Genomic DNA, 26,203 nt, shown 5'->3' with positions numbered 1-26,203 from the left:
CACTGCCCCGGTCACCCACTTCCAACTGCATAAAAGGCGAGGGTCGAGAAGAAAGAGCATTAATCTCTCGATAGATCTTCCCGGTTCTACTCATTCGACCAGACTGCCCAACACGAGCAATGGATCAAATCCCACCTTATGAGTTCAATAAGTACGTCTTCGCGGCTCGTGCTGCAGTCGTCACTTGCTCAGCATTCGAGGTATGTTCTGGATCTTCACTGGATGTCAATCAAGAATTCTGATTTCAGCTCCTGATGGTTCTCTTCGGCTCCCTCGAAGACAAACATCCTCGCCAAACTCATTTATTTCTTGTTCCTTGGTATATCTGTCGCCGTCTCCGCGCACAACATTGCCCTCAACATTGATGGACGTGAAGAGTTGAGCAAAGCTCTCACTGCTGATATGCAACAAGACGTTCGCGGAAAGGCTGCTGCTCTGGTCTTCACACCAGCACTTGCCGGAGTTTTCATCTTCCTTTGCGTCTCTGGCCACGCCTTCTTCTCGCTCTTTGTTCTTTTCCACGTACTTGCTGCAGCCGGACAACTCGGATTGGAGATCTACGAAGTCAGCAGAGGATCAGCAAGTGCTGCTCCAGTTGCTGATGCCCCAGCTGGTGCTGCTCCAGTTGCTGATGCCCCAGCTGGTGCTGCTCCATCTGCTGCTCAACCAGCCGTCGATCCAGCTCCAGCTCCAGCTCAATAGAATGCCTCATCAGTCTACTCGTATCTCTATTAGTTTTCAAATAAATTTTATTTAGTAGTTCTTGTTTTTTTTTGTTTTGGTTATTCTCATCTGACTGTGCATTACATTATGGTCACTAGTCCACTTCTGGCAACTGAAAAGCTTTCATTGAACTTTCCAATTTTTCCGGAACACGAGGTTCCCAAAAAAAGACAACGAGTTTTTCTGAACTATTCCTTGCAATGACATCGTCTATCCCGTAGAAGTGACGTATGTATAATGTCTGTGATGGATATGATCTCGAACATTTTCGAATTCTCAAGAGATTAAAATCCAAAAAAAACGGTCGAGATGTCTAGCCGAGATACTATTTTTTAAACATTTGTGGGATCTTTAGGGACTTCCAGAAAAATAATGGAAGATTCTAGAATTTTTAAATTTCTAAAATAGTTTTTGTTCAACATTTTTCGATAAGCTTATCCTGGCGAATTGTTTTTTATTATTATTTTGTATTTTATACACATTTGTCTAAACCAGATTTCTTATTTGTAACCAAAAAAACGTTGACCTACTGTGCACACCCTAATAGCGAGCCATTCAAACCATCAACTTTGAGCCGATATATATCAGTTCTTGTGAAAGATATCAAAAAGTGGCCAACTGGCAAAATGCTTATCATGATATCAAACATATTTTGTTAGTTGATCCCTTTTTGATGTCTTCTACAGGAACAGAGATAATTGAATTCAAAGCAAAATTAACATTTTTTGTTAAATTTTGGCCTGATTTTCGGTAGAATTCCTTTCGGACAAACCAAATAAATCCGACACTTTTCTTGTGAGATCCATACACAAATCGACCATATCATCCAGAAATTGTCAAAATGGGAAATTTACTGTCGGTTACGGTATATGTACAGTACTTAAATTTCGACAATTTTCTCTGCAATGTGGCGCACAATCACTCGGGCTGATAAAAACGGGTATATCTTAAGACATAAGCTTCTTGGAAGCACGAAACCTGGTAGAATCATAATTTTGCGTTTCATTCAAAGCGACTGAAAATTTCAAAGCGATTCCTCAAATCTAGGTATTGTTATTATTGTCCAAAGATGAACGGAATGTTTCTTGTTGTGGTTATCATGAGGTGAAGCAACTTTCACAGGCGATAACTCAGCTCAAAGTTGATCAAATAATTCAAATCTTGGCCAGTTTATTGATGACTTATTATTATTGTTTTCACATTCTAAATTTGAGTCCAATACAAATCTCTACTCAAATTTTATGCTAGTACAAACTTTAGTCCGGGTAATTAACTCCTGACGAGATCATGAAATTAAGGATGTTTCGTTTCCGATTAATGCTTGAAAATTATCATGTTTATCCTGAAAACCTAATTTTCCTTTTCGTCCCAAAAAGTGTAAAATGTTGAAATAAGACAACTCCAAAGTAGAAAATGAATGTAACAGAAATGTCAAAAAACCTAACCATTCTCACCTCATACTTTGACCAGCACGCCATCTCTTTCTTTCCCCAATTGCTCCTCTTGGAGCAACCCGCCAATCCCAAATGGTACCCTCTTACTGACATTCTCCCTCACTCAAAAATTGACACCTGCCTCTTCATGATTACTGATAAGCATGCATGCGTCTCTCCGATCCATGCACTATCTCCCTACTTCCAGAATTGCAACATGCTGCGATGGACATCTCGTCGAAGTGTGTGAAAACGTATAAAAGAGCACGAGCTCGACATACTCTTCACTCGGTCTTACCCACCGATCAGCCACTATGAAGTTCTTCATAGCGCTTGCTCTCCTGGGAGCGGCTCTCGCCTCGTCCCACTTTGATCGTTCTCTTGAGAGAAACATCCAAGAATCGTGAGTTTCTTCTCCTTTTTCTTATCTCCCTTTATCAAATTCTTTCTAGATCGTTCCGCGCTGGACGCGAGTACCGCTATCTCTTCAACGGACAGCTCTCCGCCGGCCTCCCAATCCCATCCACCCCACAAGGAATCTCTCGTCTTCAAACCCAAGTCAACCTCCAATGGACCGATGGTAACACCGTCCGCATGCAACTCGAGAAGACCCGATTCGCCACTTCCCAACAAGAGACTAACTCGCAGAAGATGCTCCCATTCGAGCGCTTCGAGGAGGTTGACCGCATGGATCGTGAGCACCAACAACTCTTGAGCTATCCAGTTGAGTTTGACTACGAGCACGGACTTGTCCACAACATCCGTTTCGCTGAGGACGACCAACCATGGTCGGAGAACATCAAGAGAGCCGTCATCAACATGCTTCAAGTCAACATCCTCAAGAAGGAGAAACACGATGGAGCTGAGAAGAGCGACAACCAGGAGCAACTCTTTGCCTTCACCAATGTTGAGGTAGGTTTTTATTGATGATACGATAGAGAAGTTCATCTATAACGAATCCAATTTTAAGCGTACCCTCGAGGGAGAGTGCGAGGTCCTTTACACCGTCGAGGAGAACCAAAAGGAGGAGAACCAACGCTGGGCCAAGTCGATCAACTTCGACAAGTGCACCCGTCGTCCATACATCCACCACGTCCAAGTCCCAGTCTGCAAGGATTGCGAACAAACCCTCGACCAAGACAAGATGAGCTCCACCGTTCTCAACTACAACATCTCTGGAACCACATCGAGCTTCCTCATCAACTCCGTTGAGCTCCGCTCCCAACATCTCTTCGCCCCAATCTCCGAGAAACACCAACTCGTCTCCGCCTTCACACTCAACACTCTCGAGCTCATCTACGCTGGAGAGAAGAAGTCCGAGATCAAGGAAGTCCGCAGCGAAAAGACCTCTGAGCTTATCTACAACCAAGAATGGGAGTGGGCTGAGCAACAATGGGCTCAAACTGGAGAGGAGAAGTACTTGAGACAGATGCCACAATGGTCCGAGAACAAGGTCGAGATGGTCCAAAAAATGTTCTCTTTGATGGCCAAGCAAATCGAACAAGGAGAGGCTGAACTTGAGGCCGCCCACACCGTCGCCAGAATCGTCAAGGTTCTCCGTCAATGCAACGAGGAACAACTCGAGCAGATCTACCGCCACGTCGCCGAGCACAAGGATGAGAAGATTGCCGAGCAACTCCGCTCCATCTACTTCAACACCCTTGCTCTCGCCGGAACTCGTGTCACCATTCAACAATTCGTTGACAAGGTTCAATCCCGCAAGAACATCACTCCACTCAAGGCTTCCGTTGCCATCAAGACCCTCGTCGACATGCGCTACCCATCCCTCGCCATCGCTGAGGATGTTGCTCGTCTCTGCGAATCCGACGTCTCCTCCAGCTTCCCAGCTCTTCGCCAAAGCTGTTGGCTTACCTACGGAGCTATCGTCAACGGAGTCTGCGGACAAACCCCAAGAGTCTTCGTCCAAAAGAACGGAGTCAAGATGTGCCCACGTGATTCCAAGCAAAGAATCGTCGACAAGCTCGTCCAACAATTCGAGTCTGCCTCATCCCGCTACGAGAAGGTTCTTGCTTTGAAGACCCTTGCCAACGCTGGACTCGACCTCTGCGTCTACCCACTTGAGAAGATCATCCTCAACGAGCAACACGAGACCACCGTCCGCGCTCAAGCCATCGAATCCCTCAGACGCCTCCGCCACCAGATGCCAGTCAAGATCCAACGTGTTCTTCTCCCAATCTACCTCAACCGTCAACAACCACAACACATTCGTATGTCTGCTCTCCACCAATTGATCTACACTCAACCAGAATGGTCCGTTCTTTCCCAAATCGGAAACCAACTCAGACAAGAGCGCAACCAACAAGTCCGTGCATTCACCCTCTCCCTTCTCCGTTCTTATGCCAACAACGAGTCTCCATGTGAGCAATCGTTCTCTTCCCGTGTCCAATCTCTCCTCAACAACATGCCATTCTCTTCCCAAGAGATTGACCGTTTCGAGTCAGTCTACGGAAAGTGGTCCACCTACTCCAGACGCCACCAATCTGGATTCGAGGCTAACTTCGCTTCCCTCTTCACTTCCGAATCTGTCCTCCCAACCGAAATGATGGCTTCCCTCGAAGGAGTTCTCTCCGGAGAATGGAACCAATACTTCGCACAAGTTGGATTCACCCAAAACAACATGGAGAAGATCATCAAGAAGCTTCTTACCAGTGTCCAAGAGAAGGGACTCGAGCAAATCGTTGTCCGCGGAAAGAGAGCCACCGGATCCTTCAAGCCAACCGAGTTTTTGAACAGCCTCCTCGAGAAGCTCCGCATCACCCGCCGTCAACCATCCGAGCAAGACCCACACGCCGTCGTTTACATCAGACACCGTGATATGGACTACGCCTTCCTCCCAATCGATGCTGAATCGATCCCAGAGGTTGTCCGCTCCATGATCCAAGGAGGAAGACTTGAGATCGGAGACATCGAGAGAGTCCTCGCCCAAGGAGTCCACTTCTCTGCCTCTAATGCCGCTTTCCTCTACGAGACCGTCCGCAGAATCCCATCCCCAATGGGACTTCCAGTCCAATTCACTTCCAAGATGCCAACCATCTCCTCCATCCGTGGAAAGATCACCTTCGAACTTGAGCCAAAGAACGGAAAGAGCTTCGATGGACTTCGTCTCCGCCTCCAAGCTGAACCACGTGTTGCCTCCACCCACGTTCTCTCCCTCACTGTCATCTGCCCAATCGCTGAAGTTGGAACCAAGTTCCTCCACCAAGCCGTTCTCAACACCCCAATCGACACTGAAGTCAAGATGAACTGGGAAGACAAGATCGTCATCCGTTCCCTCTACACTGCTCCATCCGAGGAGAAGAGAATCGCCCTCATCCAATCTCGCCCAGTAACCTTCGTCCGCACCGTGGTCCCAGAAGCCCGCCAATACCCAGAGCCAGTTGAGATGACCTACATGCTCCCAGAGAACCAACAACTCAGCCAATCCCTCGACCATGAGTACAAGCAATTCCGTGTCCAAGGAACCCTCAACCGCCCAACCAGCGGAAGAGTCCCACAATGGATCGTTGACAACACCGTTGAACTCTTCTACAAGCCACACATTGAGAAGTACGAGGCCGTTCTTGAGCTTGACATGTACAACAACTACAAGATGGAGAAGAACTACGAGAAGGAGTACAAGAAGCACACCGGAAAGAGATACCTCGAGTCTGAGCCAGAATACGATGAGGAAGAGCACCAAGAGCAAATCACCAAGAAGTTCGAGTGGCTCCAAAACGAGAAGGTCTACCAACACGTTGCCAAGTTCGAAGTCAAGCCATCCGTCCTTAAGGTCGATGTCGAGGCTGTCTGCAACAAGGACTTCCACTTCTGCAAGACCCAACTCCGCGGAGAAGACATTCTTGCTACCGTCCAATACGTCTACCCACAAACCCCAAGAACTGTTGAGGAGCTCAAGGAGCAAAAGTACCGTCAGCTCGTCGTTCTGGGAGAGATGACCTATGGAGAGAACACCATCCAAATCAACATCAACGGACAACAATCCCAAGAGCAAAAGAAGTTCGTCAAGCAAATTGAGCAAGCCCCAGAGCACGAGACACTCCTCGAGGCCTCCAGACTTGACCAATACCAAGCCGTTGTCGAGTACGAACTCGAGCCAAAGTCTGCCCAATACGTCGCCAGATACTGGAACTTGGTTCAAGCCTACTTCCGCACCCAATACCCATGGACCTCCAGAATCAAGTCCCGTGAGGAGTCTAGCCGCAAGAACGTCATCCGTGCCACCTTCAATGTTGAGCCACGTCAACGCCAAACCGTCAACATGACCATCGAGACTCCAGCCGAGAAGACCATCCTCGAGCGCGCCGAGCTTCCATTCAGACTCCCAACTGCCCAAATCCACTACCAACCAAGAAACTCTCGTTTCGAGCAAAAGCCAATGCTCGAGAAGATCGTTCGTCACACCACCAAGCAAGCCAACTGCGTCGTCAAGAGCACCAAGATCCAAACCTTCGACGAGGTCGCCTACAAGAATCAATTCACCCCATGCTACTCCGTTCTCGCCAAGGATTGCGGATCTGAGAAGAACGAACCACGCTTCGTTGTCCTCATGAAAAAGATGAACGAGAAGAAGGAGTGGAAGAACGTCAAGGTTGTCTACGGAGAGAACGAGATTGAGATGTACAAGACTGAGGAAGGACTTGTCTGCCGTGTCAACGGAGAAGAGATCGAGTACCAACCAGAGTCTGAGATCGAGAAGAAGCAATACAGCCTTATCTGGCTTAACAAGAACACCGTCAAGTTCGAGTCTGATGACGTCACCGTCCAATTTGATGGAGTCAACGCCCGTATCCACCTCTCTGCCCTCTACAGAAACCAACAATGCGGACTTTGCGGACACTACGACAACGAGAAGGAGACCGAGTTTTACGATGCTGAGAACCAAGAGAACACCATTCCAGTAAGATAATCATCTTGTTTAAATTCAAAATTCTCAAAATTCAATATTTTCAGAAGTTCGCCAAGAGCTACTTGTACAAGGACTCCAAGTGCAACTACGAGCGCAACGTCTTCGAGAAGGAGGAGAACTTCCGCCGCATCGAGAGAGACGAGGAAGAGCAAGAGCAAGAGATGAACTACGAGGAGTCTCGCCGTGAGGAGCAAGATGATGAGCCAACTGAGAAAATCGTTGCCATCGAACGCCAACACGAGATCTGCTTCACGCAGAAGCCAGTTCTTCGCTGCCAAAACGGAAAGTCCCAAGAATCCAAGAAGCAAAAGGTATACATGATCTTCATATCTTTCCCTATTCATTCATATTTTTAGACTGACGTCTACTGCCTTCCATCCTCCAACTCATGGGCTCGTCGCCAAGTTCGTGAAATCCGTCGTGAGCCACTCACCAAATGGTCCGAGGAGAGACTCGAGAACCTTCGTGATCAACCAAAGATGGAGGAGCGTACCGTCCGTGTCCCAGTCGACCAAAAATGCGAGAAGTTCGACTATTGAGCTACCTCTTCACAACAAATCCCGTAGTGTGCCTTTCTGAATTGTTTTTATAGTTCTCAATAAACAATTTCAATTAATACATTGGTTTGCAAAATTCAAAGAAAAATACTAATTATAATTCTTCCCATCTCAACGAAATAATGAGAAATCAAGGGTTCCATTTCCAGATTCCCGTTCAAAAACTATTACTTTATTAACAGCGAACGAACGGCCAGTCGACAAGCCGTAAACGGCCTGTCCGCGCCTCTTCAGCCGGCATCTAGCTGTTTTCCTCCAGTCTCGTTTAGCCTGTGTTCTTGGAACAGTTTTGAAATTTTTAACTGTCTTTTTGTAGATTTGACACATTTGAAAAAAAAACTGACAACTGTTAGATTGACATTGCCACCCGCTTCAGTTAATATCTATTTGAATTATAATCATTTTATATTTCAACATATTCAATTCTTCCAACAATGGTGTCACATTTGCAGAAACTTTAGTGAAGTTTTCCTGTGAAGATGACGAATTTCGAATCATAAGAAAACGAAAAAAAATTAAATTTATTACAAAATAGAAAGATCAGTTGCACCGGGTTCCTGAGTTTGAAAAGAAATAAATTTGCGATGAATTGATCACATGTCATAGCCTAGATACAAGAAATCATAATAGTAAATTCGATGTAAAGCTCTTCGAATAGATTCATCCTCTCGAACCAATCGTTCGTAATGTTCTCTCAATGAAGATCCTGTTGTTGTGTGATGACTCTTCCCCACTGAAATGAAAGTATTCAGACTCTGTTACATACCGTAAAACCTGAAATAAAGGGTTTCTATATTTTAACTTTGAACCAAGTTATCTTGATTCCTGTAAAAGATATCAAAAAGGTGAACACTAGCAAAACACTTCTGATATTATGGTGAACGATTTATCAGTTGACATATGTTTCGTATGTCTGATAGGAACCGAGAAAAATCGGCTTAAAGTTAAAGGTTACATTCCCGACTTACACGACAACTGTTCTCTTATTTCATCCAACTGTCTCTCTGGAACTTTCCTTCTTCTGAAAACATTCAGCATGTCGTCAATCATTTTAACTTTTTCGATTCCTTGTAAAGAGAATCGAACGATTGTGGAATTTTTCAAAGTGTTCCTCATGTCGCAATACCTGCAAATCGGAAGATTTTTGCGATAATAGAGACAGGCAAGCTAGAAACATTCAACTGGATCGTTTGGTTTTTGATTCTGACAGAAAAAAAGGAATTCAAACATCAAAAAAGCAGTTTTGCAAAATTTCCAAGCGGAGATTTCAATCTACACTTCCTTAAAGAGACCTGGGATTATCCAACACCCAAATTTGATCTTTTGAAGTTGATGCCCCAAAATTAAATTACCAAGTTTGAGGGGCAAAATGGGTGTCAGCAACTGTGTAAACCGGGAATAGCATTGACATTCTCATCAAACGTCGGTATTCTTTTTGAAGGAAGCATCGCATATCTGCTCCACACCCATGACAGTAGTCGTCCTCGAGATCACTAAAAAAGGTGGTTTTTGAAGGGGGAGTCCAACCAAAATGTTTATAATACTATGTATTTTCTTCATATTAAAAAATTGTAAAAAAAATTGCAATTCCCGGAAAACGCCTTTGAAATTTTGCTTAAAAAGGTGGCGAACAGGAAAGAGGATTTGAATTCCCGGGCTATGAGAAACGTAGGCCACGGCAGGACTTTTCGGATTTTTACAGCTTTTATCTCTGGCGCGTATTATAAAAATTGTAAAGACCACTGTCGGCCACCTAAAAAGACGCACCGCTGCCATGGCCTAGGTTTCTCACCCCACGAGAATTCAAATTCTCCTTCTTATTTCACCTTTTTGATCAAAAATTTTAATTTTAACGGCGTTTTTCGGTGATGGTCAATTGATAAATTGTTTATCATAAAATCATAAAAATTTTATCAGTTGACTAATTTTTATATCTCTTACTGGAGTCGAGATAATCGAGCTCAAACTCGAAAGTGTGGGGACCTTTCTATTACAGGTTATGCGGTGAAAATATTTGGTCGGAGTGCCCTTCAATTTGTTTTTCAAGCTGAAACCGTTTCAGATCAAACTCACTTGACACATTTCTCGGTGAATCCTGATATAAATCGATCGTATGGATTCCTTGTTACTATTATATTTTCAAAATTATCATTCAAATAATGCTTCACCATGTTATACGATTTCATTTCATTTCGTTCACAAAATCTGAAATTACTGTTAGAGTTTTAAAAATAATGTTATTTTCAAAAACCTAGTAATATATGTCTCCGTTGAAATTGTACGATTATCAGCAGCAAACTTATCCGGATCTTCGAGATAACAAATCGTGGCAGTTCCCGTTGTAGATAGCACTTTTGGAAGTAGGCACAAAGAAATACCGTAACGAGGAGATATCTGAAATTTAGGCAAATTAATGAGAAATTAAAAAAATAAGTGTTTTACCGTAAAATCTTGAAGGTAGTTGTAAAATGGAGGAACAACAGTTTGATTGAATGGCAAATGATCACAGTCGTCCAATGCATCACTACATTCTCTCGACTCTATTTCTTTCATAGAAATATGGTATCTATCCATTCCATATATCACAGAAAATACACCAATTACAAGAAAGACTGCTTTAGGGACCAATCTTTCTGAAATTTCCAAGTTCTGAAGACTCTAGCTTGAGCTCATATATCTCATTTTCCTTAAAAGATTTCACAAAGTGGTCAACGGAAAATGTTTATAATATTATCATAATTAATTTAATAATTAATTACTTCTTGATATCTTTCACAGGAACCGAGATATATTAGCTCAAAGTGGGTGGGTTGAATGTTTACGATGTTTAAACCAACTTACCTTTATTCACAAAGCGAATCTGTGAAGGCTTCTCGTAAAAATCGTCCTCCATCTCTAGAATATCCTCTTGACTGTCGTCGTCCTGGCGAAGTAATGGCTCTCGATCGCAGGAGTGGGTCATCTGATAGGTATTGGAAACACTTTCGGTGTAAATTTTATGAGTTTGACCGAGAAAAAAATAGAGAGAAGAACTTTGATGAGACAATGGAGCTGTTTATCTCCGTTTGGAGAGATGAACAAGAAAAACAAGAGGAATGGGTGTAGACAGAAAAGTAGAAAAAACTTAACAGGAACAATGATCAGGATGTTTGTTTAGAATACTTGAGAACATCGATTTTTAGAGTAGTCCATCTTAAAATACTAAATCGGGCCAAAAGAGGGGGACAGCAGGTTTTTTTTAAGGGTTTTTTGGAGTTAGGTTATGAATTCTGGCATGATGAAAGGGTCTCAATAATTTGGAAAATGTTTCTGAAAAGATTTCCAAAAGTTTGACCTAATCCCGACCACCTCATAAGAAGGGCGTTCTATTAGAGGGGCGTTCTACTACAGTTGGCATTATATTACAGTGTTCGCGGTATCGAACATTTTTACAACTTAATGAGAGTAAATTTATTGTCAGGATTATGACACATATCGAGATGGTAATTTTCAGATAACATGCAAACTTGTTTTGGCATGTTTCTTTTCACAGTTTTCAAATTTTCATTTTTCTTCGTTGGTTTATGTTTTGGCTTATGTTTGACTTATGCTTTAGCCTATGATTCAATAATTAGTTTCATGTCAAAAATTGATTTCTAAAAATTATCCACATAAATAAATCCTGTGTTTTCACTTATTACCACCCCAATTTTGTATTGTTTGGGTACAAGAAATCGGAGCTGTGGACGAAGGTCTCCCAACGAAAACTACCGTAATCTAAATTTCTCAAGGTTTATTTTTTCGTTTTTCACTGCTTTTCGTCCAGATAAAAAAATATTTGCTAACTTCGGTAGTTCGGCCGAAGACACGGCTACCAGGTTTTTTTCTTCCACAGTTTCAATTTTTGCAAACCATCATAATACAAGTAAATAGTTTATTTGTGTAAAAAAGTACCTTAAAAAAATGAAATTCGGCAATCGGTTACAAAAAAAGACACCCAATGAAATCGGCTGATCGTAGCCTCCAGGCACAAACGTTTACCGAAACAATGAACCTGGCATCCTCATTTTTCAATTCCTATCTCGCTGCCATGATCTTCCGGCGCTTTCGCTTGGATCATACCATTGGAATTTCAATCCTTCCCCTATTCACCTGAAAACTTGTTTCGTGCCTTCATTCAATGTGTCTTTTAAAGATTGCAAAACAACATCTCGAAAGATTCATTTGAATCAAAAATTTAGGAAACGGCGAATTCAAACGTCGGTTTTGAGTCGTAGAGATTTGTTGGGACCCGACTGACGGTTACTGTAGCTGAGACGTTGAAGCGATTCTTGATTTCCCAGACGCCACGTTGCAATGTTCTTTTAGATACTCCATCCATTATCTCTGCCTTCTGTACGTCATCACTGACCACTTTCAGATAACGAGTAGATCGTAATCCATCTTGCCATTCCTGGAATCATTTTGATGGGATATTCTGATGATTTATTGCTTTCGAATCGTTTAGTTTTTACATACATCGTCATTATTAACCAGCAGAGATGGACTGTTTTTAGCCGGTTTTCAGAAAAAGGATACTGTAAATACTCTAATAGAGTGCCCCCAAACTTTGACCACATATATCTAATTTCCTGTAAAAGATATCAAAGAACAATCAATTGCAAAAATGTTTAGCAAAATATCGGCAACATTTTGTCAGTTGGCCACTTTTGGATATCTTTTACAAGAAATGAGACATATGAACTCGAAGTCGACTGTCTCTTCGGCGTTCTATCATAGTGTTTTCGGTACTTCATAGGGAAATTTTAGTTGTTGTGTTCAAATCCAAAATCTGAACCAAATGATCGGTGTGAATTGGTTTAAGAGAAATTTTTCAAAAACGATGTGACCGAGGCAGAAAATTAAACAAAAATGGTTATTGGTAAGAAAATGATTAGTAAAGGCAGAAAGTGTTTAATAATCAAGAATTTATGATCCTGCTTTTTTTCTCATTGTACTATCATCAAAAAATTGATCTTAAGCATTTTATATTTATGAATTTTGAATGAAGGAAGTCCCGCCGGATACCTTTCTTACGAAAAAAGCTGTCTGCCTTCAGACTGATATAAATCTGCGATATTTTATTGCGAAAAATGTTCTGCATGTTTATTCATTTAGGAACTTTGCGAACTTGATCTCATGGGACTGGTCAATTTTTGACTCATGAACTTTTTACCTACAGAACAGCCAATACATAGTTAAGATATTATTTCACCTTTAGAATTTTGTTGATCCCAGAATTGGTTATAGTTGAAGATCGGACTGTAATTGATTCACATTCCAACTGATGCAGAGCATTGTCACTGACATCACTTTCCACAGTTCGAAGATCCAATTCAGTTATTTTTCTTACTTTTGGATGGTACAAAATTGATCCATTCAGTACTTTTTCTGTTCTCTCGGGAAAATAGAAAAACGAGATTTTCAGTGACTTTGGAATTCCAGAAGATAGTCTCAGGAATTCAGTATAGAGAAAATAGTCGTAAGAGTTGAATCGAAAATAATCAATTTCTGGTTTCTGTCCGTATTTGTTTTTTCTCGTTGTCACTTTTTTGAGGTCGTCTGTCATTGAGGGAATCGACACGGTAACTCTGCCAATCTTTGTCCTATTTTGAAAGAAATCAAGAAATTGGGTGAATGCTTCCAGTATGAATTTGTTAGTTACGAAAAGTTCAGGACGAGGTTTATCGTACCTGGAAAAAGTAACTTTTTAAGTTTTCTATTGTTTGTGCGTCTCTCACAAAAACTTCAGATCCGATCTATTCTCGTTTGTATAGGCATAAGCGAATGAATCATCAAAACGATCCGTCCATTGAATATGGGCACTTTTCATGGTTCCGTTCTGTAAAAATGTACAGCTTTAAAGCTGGAGCTTTAGAATTCAAATAATGCATCAGTAAACTGGCCAAGTTTCAGATTATTTGATCAACTTTGAGCTGAATTTTCGTTTGTCAAAGTTGCTTCATCCCATGAAAATCAAAAGAAACATTAGGTCGTTCATCTTTCGACAATCATGAAAATACCTAGACTTGAGGAAACGCTTTGAAAATTTCAGTAGCTTTGAATCAGACTTAAAATCATATTTCTACCAATTTTCGTGCTTCCAAGGTATTTATGTCTAAAGATATACTCGTTTTTATCAGTCCGGGTGATTGTGCGCCACCCTGTAAAACTTGTTCAAACCATAAAGGAAATGATAAGAGCAGAAAACTCCTAACTTTCTGAAAACGCGTTCTTTTGTTCTCTCTCATCTTCTAAACCAAGCAGCAAATCCAAAAAGCATAGACTATGTCTTGCATATTAGGAAGATCCAGAAAGATATCATCTCAGCAGGAAATCTTCAAATTCTCAAAAAAGGTGTATGTAATTTGATTCATAAACCAGAGAAACTGAACGCGATGTTTGGGAACCTGGAATTATTGAGAAACTGACTGATAAAAACGGTTATATATTTACAATTAGACATAAGTATGTTGGAAGCACGAAACTTGGTAGAAATATAATTTTACCATGATTGTCCAAAGATAAAATGTTTCTTGCACGCCGTTGTGATCTTCAAGAATAATTTTACAAGCGATTACTCAGCTCAATGTTGATTAAATGATTTGAAACTTGGTCAGTTTACTAATGAATTATTTAAATTTGGTGCACTCCAAATTTGAGTCCAGTATAAGCCTTTACTCAAATGTTATGATATTACAAACTTGAGTCCTGGTAATTATGCACCACCCTTTAAGTATTTCAAAATTCTTTAATCTGTGCATACTTGTAAAATTCCGGGCCCGGGCCGAGCCTGAGGAAATTTTCAAGTCCCGGAAGGCCCGGTGTCAAAAATTCTGTATTTTAAATTCTGTATTTTTGAGCCAAATTTTGAGCTCTCAATATAATTTTTCCATTTTTTTTTCGTTTTTTGGATTGTTTGTCTGTCTAATCAAAAAAGATCGAAAAAACTCGAAAAAAAAATTTTGGTCGAAAAAAATCACATAAGGTGTGTTTTTCTTTATGTGTTTTTTGAAATTTTCAAAACTAGTGAAATGACGGGCCCGTCGAGCCGGGCCGGGCCTCCGAAATTCCGGAAAAAGCCCGGTCCAGCCCCGCCCGGCCCGTTACAAGTATGAATTTGTGTCATGAGAAAACATATAACAATTCCTTTAGCTAAACCGTGAGAATTCAAAATATTCCCTCCTTCAACTCATATTTTATTCACTTTTCTTCTCATATTTTATATATCAAATACCTTGTGAGTAACCCCTATTTCGAAAAACATATCTTAAATGTGACTTACACCATCTGTCCGTAATGAAAATGAGAGCTCTTTCCATGAGTCATCGTCATTTTCAGTGCTAAAACATTCAATAGAATATAGTTGAAAAGTCAGAAGAAAACAGACGATGACCAACATCCTTTTGCAAAAAAAAAGTATCCAACCCTTCCGGACCTCTTTTTATTTTCTATTTTGAAGGAGCCTCTTGAGAACAAAGTGGAAACCTGATCATCTACTTTATTTATGGGAAAAATAAGAATTTTCATATGAACTCTTAAAATTCAAAAAAAAATTGTAATTGAGAAGATATAGAAGTGGCATGCACAAAAAGAATTCAGATGGATAGGTTTAAAAAAAATGGGAAGAGGGGAAAGGGAAATGTCGATAAAATCACAAGAAACGGAATCACAAGGTTATTTAGGTAGGGAGTACTGTAGATTATCTTCTTCCTAGATTTTTTGAGAAATTATTGGAACCGTCGAATGACGATATGAACGTTGTTGTTGGCTGTTTGCGGCTGTTTCGCAGTGGGGAGTCGTCTGGAAATTTCTATTTTTATTTTCAGAAGATGTTAAAAATTCTTTTGATCTGCTATTCTTCACCAGCAGATGTATTGTGATGATTCATTTTGAAAGTAATGGTTACTTTTCGCAAATAATTATAGGTTGAAGTAGAGACAAAAACAACAAGCAAATAGAGTAATGTGTCGACAGAGACTCGTGTCGATCAAAAGAAAAAACAACTGAAAAATCGTGTCGACACAAGTCGACACAGAGTCGACTTTTGTCGATTCCTGTCGACAAAAGTCGACAAATGTCGAGACGAGTCGACACGACACCGGCCTAACTTTATGATGGCCTAACTGTTGCAAATTGAATTTTCTAGGCCACTAAAGTTATGACCTAGAAATTGTCTATCATTATCCCGGTGTGATTTCTAGGCCGTTTACCATTGTGGCCTAGAAAACTCAAACTTATAAAAGTTAGGCCACCATGTTAAAATGACCTGGAAAACACATTAGATGAAAATTATACTATTTATTGCATAGATGTCCGGAGTTCGGAATCCGTATTCCGGACTCCGGTATATTACTTTTATTCTGGACTCCGGATTCCGTGAACTTTTTCTTTTTTTTTTTCGTATTCCGGAAAATTATTGTCATTCCGGATTCCGGATTCCGTATACCGTAAAATTTTCATTTGTCCGTATTCCGGATTCCGAGAAAATTATTTTATTCCGGATTCCGTCACTCAAAAAAGTCAATCCGGACATCTATGATTTATAGGCATAAAAAGTTTCGGTTATTCTGGTCCTTATTAGAATTAAAAAAAGATGTTTGCCATCCTGCTCAACCGACGTATGGGAACCTTATATTAAAAGTTTTGTAGTCTATAGAAGGGACATAGAATTTCTAGATTTTTTTCTTTCAAGAAGCAGCAAAAACTCCCATTCCTTGGTCTAGAAACCACGATTGTTTTTCATCTAAAACCCGAGATATACCGTTTAGATTTTTATCAACTTTGTACTGTTTTTAAAAAGGAAATGAGCAGGAATAAGTCGAAGAAGCCTCCCCGCTTTGAATTACTGTAGTTTTGCCGAACTTACATGCCATATTATTGGAAAATGAGAATTCGTTTCTCTCATTTCTAAAGTTATCATCTTTGCCTCCTTTCTTTTCTGTCTTCCAGTACTCACAGTAGTCTTTTGTGAAATTCGCTCCACCGTCTGAAAATTTAAAATACTTAAAGTAAATTTTTTAAAAAAACAAGCTGACCGTTATTCTTCCTCCGTCTTTTATAGTAGTCATCACAGCTCGAGTACTTTCTCATACCGTTTCCCATTTCAATTCTTGGTTTGAGGTCTAGAGGAGATAACTGAAAGAATTCACACGTTTGCACTAGACAGTTGCTCTCGGAGAGAGTAAAACGAAATGATGATTTGTAAAGAGATAGATATGAAATATAAGAAGAAGAAGAAACTATTTGAAACATGCGATATTAGACCTATCAACTATAAACTATGAACTTTCAGAAGACGTGGCTAGAATTGACATCTCCTTCTCTACCAAATGAAAAACATTGTGTAGTGGTGTTTGAATATGAAATTGGACACGATAGAAGACGATGCTGCTCTTCTGAAGATGCTCGATTGGCCGGAAATGTGTGAAACACAAACAACTGAATGGGAAGATAGGAGTAGAAGAGGGGAGGAGCTCATGAAGAGATGAGCAAAAAGACGGGGATTTTTGATAATGGGGGATAAGAGGAAAGAAGAAGAAGAACGGAGGGAATGCATGAGAAATGAGTGCAGGTGTTGGATTGATATGAATCGGAATGGAGTGAAAAAGCTCAATGAGCAACAGATGGGGGTGGATGATAAATTGGAGTAAAAGAGATGATGGAGAAGGAATAAAAAAGATAAGACAAACATGAAAAAATCAGAAAACTCGTTGATTGGATCAAGAAACAAATTTGTCAATGAACGTTCAAATGATTCAGAAGTTTTTGGCTTGTTTTAGGGATCGCATGACTGTGGTTTAAGCCATTCGGTAGACAAATTTCAAGCCGACCGATTTGACCGAATTCTTGCATTTTTTTTTTCAATATGCCACAGAGTGTTCGCGTACGCAGAATTTTATATTTCAATTATTTAAATAATCTTACAGTGTTGGTCAGCGGTCGCCGATTTTTGACCGACCGGAATGGAAGCCTTACTTTTGTCTTATTGAAAAACTAGGTCATTCCATAAAAAGAATGGAAACCGAAACAAAGATCTTCTCCATACTCTGAATATTTCATTTGAAAAAAAGAGTCAGACTGCGCCAAAAATAACCAAAACAGGTAAAGACCGCCCATATCTTTTCGTCCTCTTCTTTTGAATTCTCAAAACACTTGAATTGTTTCCTTTCAACGAAACAAAAATATATACCAAAAAGAGTCTTCTTTGGAACCAGGAGCTTCAATGAAGAGCCAAGAGCCATTGACATCTTCATTTTTCGAAAACCGACACCTCCTCATCAATTCAAAAACGTCTATATCATTTCCGTTACGAATTTCAATGCCTTCTCAGGAAATTGGAAATTCGACTCTTCTTCCCTATTACTGCATGAGGTTTCTACTTCATCGAATACTGTAGAAAATGAGGAAGAAAAATGGGACAAAGATCCGTTACAAACCCAGAGTTTTTGGTCACTATTTTATATTCCCAAATTCACCTCACCCTTTTGGATTGTTTGTGAGAGTGTCGACCGACTCACACGGAAAATGGCAATTTTTGGGTCTCAAGAAAGAGAGAAAAAGACCATGAAACTAGCGAAAAACGTGTAATTCTTTGCACTGTGTTACATTTTTACTTTAGAAAATAGATCTGGACATACAAGGTGGGAGATTTTACAAACTACAGTAATCCACTTCACGAAAACTCATAGAAAAATTTCAAGAGCTTCTGGATAATGAGAGTGGGTGAAGGAAAGGTCAAAATAGCTATTCTGAAAATCGGTTTCCTGTTTTTTTGGATAAACAACATTTATCCTTTTTCCATAGACCAGAAGATTTGAGGATCTTAAGTGGCTACTGGGTCTATCCAGTAAGCTTTCCATCTAGGGCGGACCGTCTCAAAACACCCGTCCTACTTGGCCGGTCCGTATATTGCGTTGCAAAAACAAAATCAGTTTACTTCTGGCGGACGACCGGCGGACTGTGGGCGAGCGACGGGCACACGACGGGCGGGCGAAATTTGCTCTAAATGGAAAGCTAGCTTACTGTCCAGTATAACAAAGAAACTTTTTCAAGCTCCAAAAATATTCAAAAAACTAGATCAGAATTTTTCTGATCTAGATTTTTGACTCTGTCCTCAAACCCCTTCTTTTATCCCACATGTCCACATTTAAAGTTGTTTTTTGAGTCACCAACAAACATCCGGAGAACGTACAATTAAGATGACGTTCTCTGGTTCTATCGGCGTCCGCCCAGAAAACTTCACCTAGAAGTTCAAAATGGATCTGAAAAAAGAAGCTGTGGGAATCACTCATTTACATTTCTTTGTCTTCCTTACCAAAAAGAGAATTTTGAACGGGAAGAAGAAGAACAAGAAGGAGTAGGAGGAAACAGATGTGTAATCGAGATGAAAAGGCGCATATAAATTGGGGTGGTTTTAGCTCATTAATAATTCCAAAAAAACGGCAAAAACGCGCAAATTTCTTTGAGCCAAAAAAAGGGTAAGCAGGAAGAGGATAGAAACGGAATGTTTTTAGAGAGTAATTAGTAGAAAGAGATATGAGATCCTTCATTTTCTCGATTACAGGGAAATTTGATAGATTTGTGTCTGGTTCTCATTTTTCTTTTTTTTTGCAGAATGACCGGTACGAAAATAAACCTGAAGAATCAAACCAGTAGGCTAAAATCAGAAGATCTTATGATGAGAAACTAGACTTCAGAATCCAGAATCCAAGTAACCGACATTTTCCCATAAACTATAGAGCAGGAGTGTTTGTCCGAGATGAAACGGCATCATTTCCTTCTCTCGGATGATATTATATTTTCCCACACTGAACATAAATTGTGAAAATCTTCGACCAAGAACCATAGAAGACGTAAGACTAGAACACTTTCAGACAAATAACGAATCCATTGCCCTTTCCAGGAAAGAGTGCTTCATTGGGAACCAACTGAAGAGCTCTCTGTCCCCATCTCTTCCAATCAGCCTCTCCGTTAATTACCTCTTCAAACGAAAACAAAAAAAGGAGACACCAGAAGACATTGGAAGGACGTCTGAATGTGTACACATGACACTATGGATTACGGTGGATCTTGGCTCTCATTCTTCTTCTTCTCCTTCTTCTTCCCCTCATAACCATGAAATGAGACTAGAAGCAGATGCGAAGAAGATGGAATTGGGATCATCATGATCTTCTTGGAAGAGTGAGAGAGCACATGGGACAAAAAATTGAACAATGTGACGAAAATATGTGGAATGTGATTGATGGGAGAGACGGAAAAAGAGGATGAGAGGTAGTCAATCATTCTATCACCTGTGCTGTGCGGGCGGGGACACGAAAAAAAACCAAACAAATTTCAGGTACAAGGGGGCAGAGCGAATGGAGGGCTGCTTCCGGATCAGTGAATGGGAAGAATTGGCAGCAAACAGAATGAAAAGAAATCACTGGGTTAAAGAAGGTATATGCAGGCAATAAAAATAGATTGGAGATTGAGCTATGAATGTGGGCGAGAGTCGGAAGAAGGGAATGGATATTCTGAAAGGAGTGGGAGTAAACATTTTTGTAGTTGTGGGGATACAAAGCCAATCTGATAGTGAGAAGCTTTGTATTCAGTGATATTGTGATACAATATGAGAATGACTCATTTCTACAAAAAAATTTTTACTATGAAAACAATCGAGCCCCAAATTCAAAAAAAAACTTTGACGGAACTTTTTTGGGTATTCTTACAGAAGACGTTTTAGCCTATGCCTATAATATGAAACAAAACGAAATATTCTGGAAAATTTTCAGTTTGAGAAGTGAGGGTTTTGCAGATTTTCGCGAGTTTCAGGACCTTTAGGCTAAGTCTTTCTGTACGTCTAGTCTTAGCCCCTCTAGTTTTCGTCTCAGCACCTTTAAGCTTAGCCGTTTAGGCTTAGTCCCTTCAGGCTTAGTCCCTTTAGGCTTAGCCCTTTAGGCTTAGTCCTTTTAGACTTAGCCATTATAGGCTTAGTCTGAAACGCCTCGATTTGAAGCAAACTCCTTCCACTGAGAAATCGTGTTAAATTCTGGTGTTTGAAAAAATTCATCAAAATCTGAGGTGAAGGGGTTCCCTTAAGGGATCTTAAACTTTTGATATTAGTTGAATGCGATTGTGAAACGAGTGGATCTAATAAAATATGACACCCATACTCTGAATGCTCTCTGAAGTAATGAATCACTTCTTGAAGAACCTTCCAGATCACCCGTTTGAAAAAGTGCACATCTGACACTAAGCTCACTTGATACATGTATCAAGTGCAAGAAGAAGAAGAAGAGAAAGAACAAAAAGAACACATCAGAAACCACCTGTGAATGGTCCAGTGGCGGAACAAAATGGACTGCTTTCTCAAGGAATAAGAGTATATAGCTCCCCGGGAGCAACTAAACGAATACGAAAGAGGACGGAGAAAGAAAAAAAAATAGTGAAAAGAAGAACAAAAAGTAGTACATGTGAGAATAATGGAGAAGAAGTCATTACTAAATGACTAGACTGACTGGAACAAATTGCTGAGAGAGAGAGGGCGTGGTTCTTGATCAAAATAATAGTAGATAGAAAATTGAAATTGAAACTCAGGGGAATATAAAGTGTCAAGTCACATGTGTCTAGAGTAAAAATTGAACTGTTTTCAGATTGACGTCTTGAAAGCCACAGGTAGTTTCAGTGAAAGAGGATGACACATGAAAACAAGTGCTGACGTGTTGAAAAAGTCTTGAAAAAATCAAAAAGTGTCAGATGATAAATAATTTTGAGGAGGAACGGGAAACGACAGGCTATGAGTTTGAAATAAGGATCATCATTTCAACCATCTCCGTGGTCCAATCATTATTTTTTCATAGCCATCGAGTAATCCAGAGAACTGAAGTACAAAGATCTCACGGAAGGAAGTGCACCGGCCGACGAATTATTACAGATTCTGTGGAAAGTCTCACATTTTGGATCAGGAAAATGAAACCATAGATCGCTCTTCCTCGAAATGAAGCAGCGAGGTTAATCTGGTTGTGAGATCACTATTGGGATTCTTATTACACTAATTGTTCCACCAAATATTTTTCGAAAAATAGTTTAGGTCGATAAAAAGTTTCATCATAAATATATCATTCTGATACAAGAAAATCGGAGCTGTGGAAGAGAAACGCTAGTGTCCGTGGCCGAAGGTCCCACAACGAAAACTATCGTAACCTAAAAATGCATTTATTTTCCGGATTTTTTATCTCGATTTTCGTGCTTTTTCAGTAATTTTTTGGCTCCGCGTCACTCCGAAACTGTGACAGTTCGAAACCGGTCATTTCGATTCTGAAATTAGAAAAACAAATTCTGAAAAAACTCGAATCTTTAATTTTTTCGAAAAGTTTTTTGTGAATTTTTCGAATTTCAGAAGGTGTTCTACCAGAAAAAGCATAGCTGGAAACCCTAAAATTGTTTTTGTAGTATGAAATTTATACATTTGTCTGTATTACCACTGTTTCGAAATTACTGGTTTCGAAGTGACACAGAGCCATTTTTTCACTATAAAAATTGTGATTTTTCCGACTTTTTAGGGAAAAATATCAGAAAACTCGAAAAACGAAAAAACAAATCCGGAAAATAAAAATACTTTTAGTTTACTGTATTCGTTTTGAGATCTTAGGCCACGGCCACCGGTGTTTCTCTACCACAGCTCCATACTTGAAAATTTTCAATTTCTAATTTCTGGCTCCTTATTTTTTCCTTCTAATGGTTCTTAGGACAGAAATCAGTTAGTAGCACATTCTTCTGAAATTGAATATTATTCTTCACAACACAATATCTGTATAAGGAAATGATGGATAGCACCGGTGCACTCAATATAATTAATTCTCTATTCAAAAAGTCAGAGTTTTTTGTTCACACTGACGCCTGCGCGAGTTGCTCATAGGTTCATTTATGCGGGAAAAAAGAACTCAATTTTCCACTTCTTCCGAAATGCGAAAAGGAAGATCGGAGAACGGAATACTTTGGGGGAAAATAAACACAGGGACCAGAAAAAGGAGAAGAGGAAGATTATGTCTGAGGGAGTCGGAAAAGGAACATACTTCATCAGTCAACACATATGAATTTGTAATTGACAGAGAAGAGAAAAAAAAGCGGAAAATAGAGGAGAGTTCAAAAAGGAAAGACCGAAAAGAAGTCGTCGAGTTAATGCCTACTCCACGTGCAGTATCCCACCCTCACAGAGACAACGACTCCCGAAGGAACAAGTTGCATTTTGAATTTATGGGATGGGATATAAGGAAGTGCAGATGACGCACTTGCTCTGCAAACGAGGGTCGGTGCAAAATGGGTCTGAGTGCAAAAATAGAAACATACATGGAATGATGAGACTAGAATAAAAAGGCGTCTTCAGATTCAAAGTTAAAACTAGGATTACTGTAGCCACTAACTTTTTGGGCTCCTCTATGATTGTTGTATTGCCTAATATACTGGTACAAATATTAAAAAGCGGTGGAAGAGAAAAGCCGGTGGCCGTGGCCGTAGATCCCCAACGACAGCTACAGTAACCTAAAAATGTTTTCATTTTTAAGAATTTATTTTCTCGTTGTTTACTGATTTTCGCCGATATTCCTGTGGTTTTCCTTTAGAAAAGTAGGAAACTAAAATTTTTGAATTAAAAAAAATTGCCGGAAAAGCACGAAAAATGAGAAAAATGACTCCTGAAAATAAAATCATTATTTGGTTACGGCAGTTGTCGTTGTGGAAACTTCGGCCATTTTTCTCGTTTTCGTGCTTCTCGAGGACATTGTTTAATTTAATATTTTTATTTTCCGAGTTTTCTAAAGGAAAATATCAGAAATATCGGCGAAAATCTGTAAAAATCGAGAAAATAAATCCGAAAAATGAAATTATTTTTAGGTTACGGTAGTTGTCGTTGTGGGACCTTCAGCCACAGTAACCGGAGTTTCCCTTCCATAGCTCCGATTTTTCTGTACCCGAATAATACTAGGTTTGCACTTTCTCAATTATTTATCCAATTTTCCAATTTGCACCACTACTAAATTCTAAATCGCCAAAGACGAATTTGCTTGCGTCACTCTCCTCTTCTCTTCACAAAAAATAGAATCATTGAGCACAGAATTGTTTAGATTTTCAGCATGAGGAGCATGCTGGCCAACAACCCAGTTGTACATAGTACTCGGTTTCATAAACAAAATCAAGATATCCGTTTCTGTTTGTTAGAATCAAGCAATCTGGGAGAAAAGATGAAAGTTTGAAACAGTGGGAGAAAAGACCAGAGAAGAAGAAGATCTAAATGAGTCAGAGACAAGGTGAAAATGACAAGAAAGTGATGAGTGAATTGTCAGTTGGAATAGGTCGAAGAACTCCATTTTGACAGGTTGACCCTTTTGAAAATCGGAGTTCAAAAATCATAGAAAATGTTGAGTTAGGGTCTTTTGGTCACTTTTATGAAAAACCTACCGTAATCTGCAAGAAGAAAAATCTCTCTATTGTTCTCGTACAAAAGTATGAGCTGTGAAAGAGAAACATCGATGACCGTTGCCGAAGGTCCCGCAACGAAAACTACAGTAACATAAAAATATTTTCATTTTGCGGATTTACTATATCGAATTTTCATCCAATTTATTCGTCATTAAGAATTTATATTATCCGACTCGTTCTAGGAAAAATGACAGCAAACGAGTGAATAACGAGAAAATAAATCCTGAGAATAAAACTCTTTTTAGGTTACGACAGTTGTCGTTTTTGGACCTTCGGAAACGGTCTCCGGCGTTTCTCTTCTACAACTAAAATTTTTGAACCAGAATGATAGCAAAGTGAGTGTCAGTGGAAAATAACACCAACCACATCTATATGGATTACAGCTACAATATCGGAAAATTGTAATCCTCGTTTTCATTTTCTAGATGTTCAACTTCTCCTTTACAATAAAGTAGTTCTAGAAATTCTGATAACAGGCACATGAATATTGAACAAAAATACACCACGCATGTGGTACTAAAAACTCATAAATACGAGTTTGTCGCCGACAAAACGTTTTCTCATCAAGGAAAGGAAGAACATGAACAGTTGTCGATCGTCTCCCATTTCAAACAAAAAGTGTACGTGAAAAGTGAGTGGAGAGTTGGGACTCCTCTTCATTCTTCGAAGCTTCTGTTTTTGCTCGTTTCTCAAAAAGTTTCGCGTCTCGTCACATATCATATTATAATGGGATTTTAAACAATAAGATATTCTCTTTTTCACCGTGGCGGTAGTTCTTTGTCGGGGGGATTTTTCAGCTTAACGAGCTTTTGCTGATTTATTAGTGTACTTGTCACGGATGACAATAACAATGAAGATGGGTTTCTTGATGTCGGCGTCCTCAAAAATTTTGAAGATTCCCACGCCCCTTCTTGAGGTCGTTGGTCACCTATAATTACTTTGTTCCCACTATCCTCGTTTTTTTCTGAAACTAATCTCACGTCGGCTTACGAACACCGCCAAACATGAATTTATTTTGGGACAAATGCGTCAACAAGAGTGAAGGGGGATACATGAGGGAGATCAAAAACAAAGATAATGAGCAAGAGAGGTGAAACTCTAGAAATTATAGTATTTAAAACATGGGAAGCAAATGAGGGTGAACATATTAGTTGTGGTTCGAGCAGGTCGGCCGATAGGTGCCGTTCATGATGGCGAGTTCGACAAGTTGTCGGCGTTTGAGCTCATCACGACCATCTGGTGGCGGGATGAGAAGCGAATTGACGACGTTCAAGGCTCCAGTGATACGTGCCGTTGCTTCACGGCGCGGACCGCTTGTCTCGATGATGACGCGGAGTGGCATGTCAATTGGGCTGAAACGAAATGACATGTTAAATCGACCGTCAAAGGAAAGATGACGAGATTTAATGGGATTTAAGAAAAAAAAACTTCCTGCTGTCATCGCATAAGAAGATTTTATGGGGACACACTACTCACTCTTGAACTCCATCTCCATGACTTTTTTGTGATGAGTTTCCGTAAATTTTGTTGGAGTGGTTGCCTCGGACCATGATACGACATCCAGTGTCTTTTTCAAGCTGCTTTGCAGTCATTCCACGTGGGCCGATGATCCGTCCAATGAAGTTGTAACTAGGATACATTTCTACTGGAATCCGAACGCTCTCTGTCAAAGTGACTTCATCCTCTTCTGAATGCATCGAATCGTCGGAATCCGAAGAAACAACTCCGAGTTCTCCGAATCGCAGTGCCTTGCAGCCACATTCCTCGAGAATACCAATGTCAGCCATCGAAATAGGAGCCATGAAAAGCCGACCAATTTCTTAAAATTTGAAAATTATATTTAAACAGTCTCTCAGGATACCTTCGTCAATGAGATGAACGGCAAAACTAGCTTGACCGTATTTTAGAAGGCGCGTTTTTTCAAGCAGGAGCAGCTTGAAATATGAAGTCACAATGTCTAGTTGATCGCATTCTTCGTGAATTTGCAAGGATTCTGGATCCTTTTCATAGACAGACAACTGGAAACATAACAAAATGGGGTTAACAAAGAGGAAAGAATCAAGATACACACAATTTGCAGAAATTTC

General features: G+C 40.1%; 6 protein-coding genes across 6 annotated transcripts; 2 read left to right on the top strand and 4 right to left on the bottom strand.

Annotated features, from left to right (window-relative positions):
- Positions 1-402: 402 nt before the first annotated feature.
- Positions 403-702, top strand: CBG01577 (the record flags this gene model as incomplete). Its single annotated transcript, XM_002633993.2, has 1 exon — positions 403-702. The coding sequence occupies one exon, from the start codon at positions 403-405 to the stop codon at positions 700-702; it is 300 nt and encodes a 99-aa protein (XP_002634039.2).
- Positions 703-2,470: 1,768 nt separating this feature from the next.
- Positions 2,471-7,622, top strand: Cbr-vit-6 (the record flags this gene model as incomplete). Its single annotated transcript, XM_002633994.1, has 5 exons — positions 2,471-2,559; positions 2,609-3,068; positions 3,127-7,074; positions 7,128-7,394; positions 7,440-7,622. The coding sequence occupies 5 exons, from the start codon at positions 2,471-2,473 to the stop codon at positions 7,620-7,622; spliced, it is 4,947 nt and encodes a 1,648-aa protein (XP_002634040.1).
- A 611-nt stretch (positions 7,623-8,233) lies between these two features.
- Positions 8,234-10,602, bottom strand: CBG01579 (the record flags this gene model as incomplete). Its single annotated transcript, XM_002633995.1, has 7 exons — positions 8,234-8,373; positions 8,609-8,766; positions 8,993-9,133; positions 9,714-9,845; positions 9,892-10,034; positions 10,083-10,273; positions 10,482-10,602. The coding sequence occupies 7 exons, from the start codon at positions 10,600-10,602 to the stop codon at positions 8,234-8,236; spliced, it is 1,026 nt and encodes a 341-aa protein (XP_002634041.1).
- A 1,254-nt stretch (positions 10,603-11,856) lies between these two features.
- CBG01580 lies at positions 11,857-15,060 on the bottom strand (the record flags this gene model as incomplete). Its single annotated transcript, XM_002633996.2, has 4 exons — positions 11,857-12,072; positions 12,874-13,351; positions 13,400-13,500; positions 14,944-15,060. 4 exons carry the CDS (start codon positions 15,058-15,060, stop codon positions 11,857-11,859), a joined length of 912 nt encoding a protein of 303 aa, XP_002634042.2.
- Positions 15,061-15,360: 300 nt separating this feature from the next.
- On the bottom strand, positions 15,361-16,763 carry CBG01581 (the record flags this gene model as incomplete). The annotated part of the gene is made up of 3 exons (XM_002633997.1): positions 15,361-15,461; positions 16,528-16,647; positions 16,697-16,763. The coding sequence occupies 3 exons, from the start codon at positions 16,761-16,763 to the stop codon at positions 15,361-15,363; spliced, it is 288 nt and encodes a 95-aa protein (XP_002634043.1).
- An 8,500-nt stretch (positions 16,764-25,263) lies between these two features.
- Positions 25,264-25,918, bottom strand: CBG01583 (the record flags this gene model as incomplete). Its single annotated transcript, XM_002633998.2, has 2 exons — positions 25,264-25,468; positions 25,593-25,918. 2 exons carry the CDS (start codon positions 25,916-25,918, stop codon positions 25,264-25,266), a joined length of 531 nt encoding a protein of 176 aa, XP_002634044.2.
- Between the last annotated feature and the right edge of the window lie 285 nt (positions 25,919-26,203).

The sequence above is a fragment of the Caenorhabditis briggsae genome, assembly GCF_000004555.2.
Source record: "Caenorhabditis briggsae complete genome, chrIV, whole genome shotgun sequence".
Classification (NCBI taxonomy): domain Eukaryota; kingdom Metazoa; phylum Nematoda; class Chromadorea; order Rhabditida; family Rhabditidae; genus Caenorhabditis; species Caenorhabditis briggsae.
Note: the sequence above shows the minus strand (reverse complement) of the source record. Positions and strands in the feature narration are given on the sequence as shown.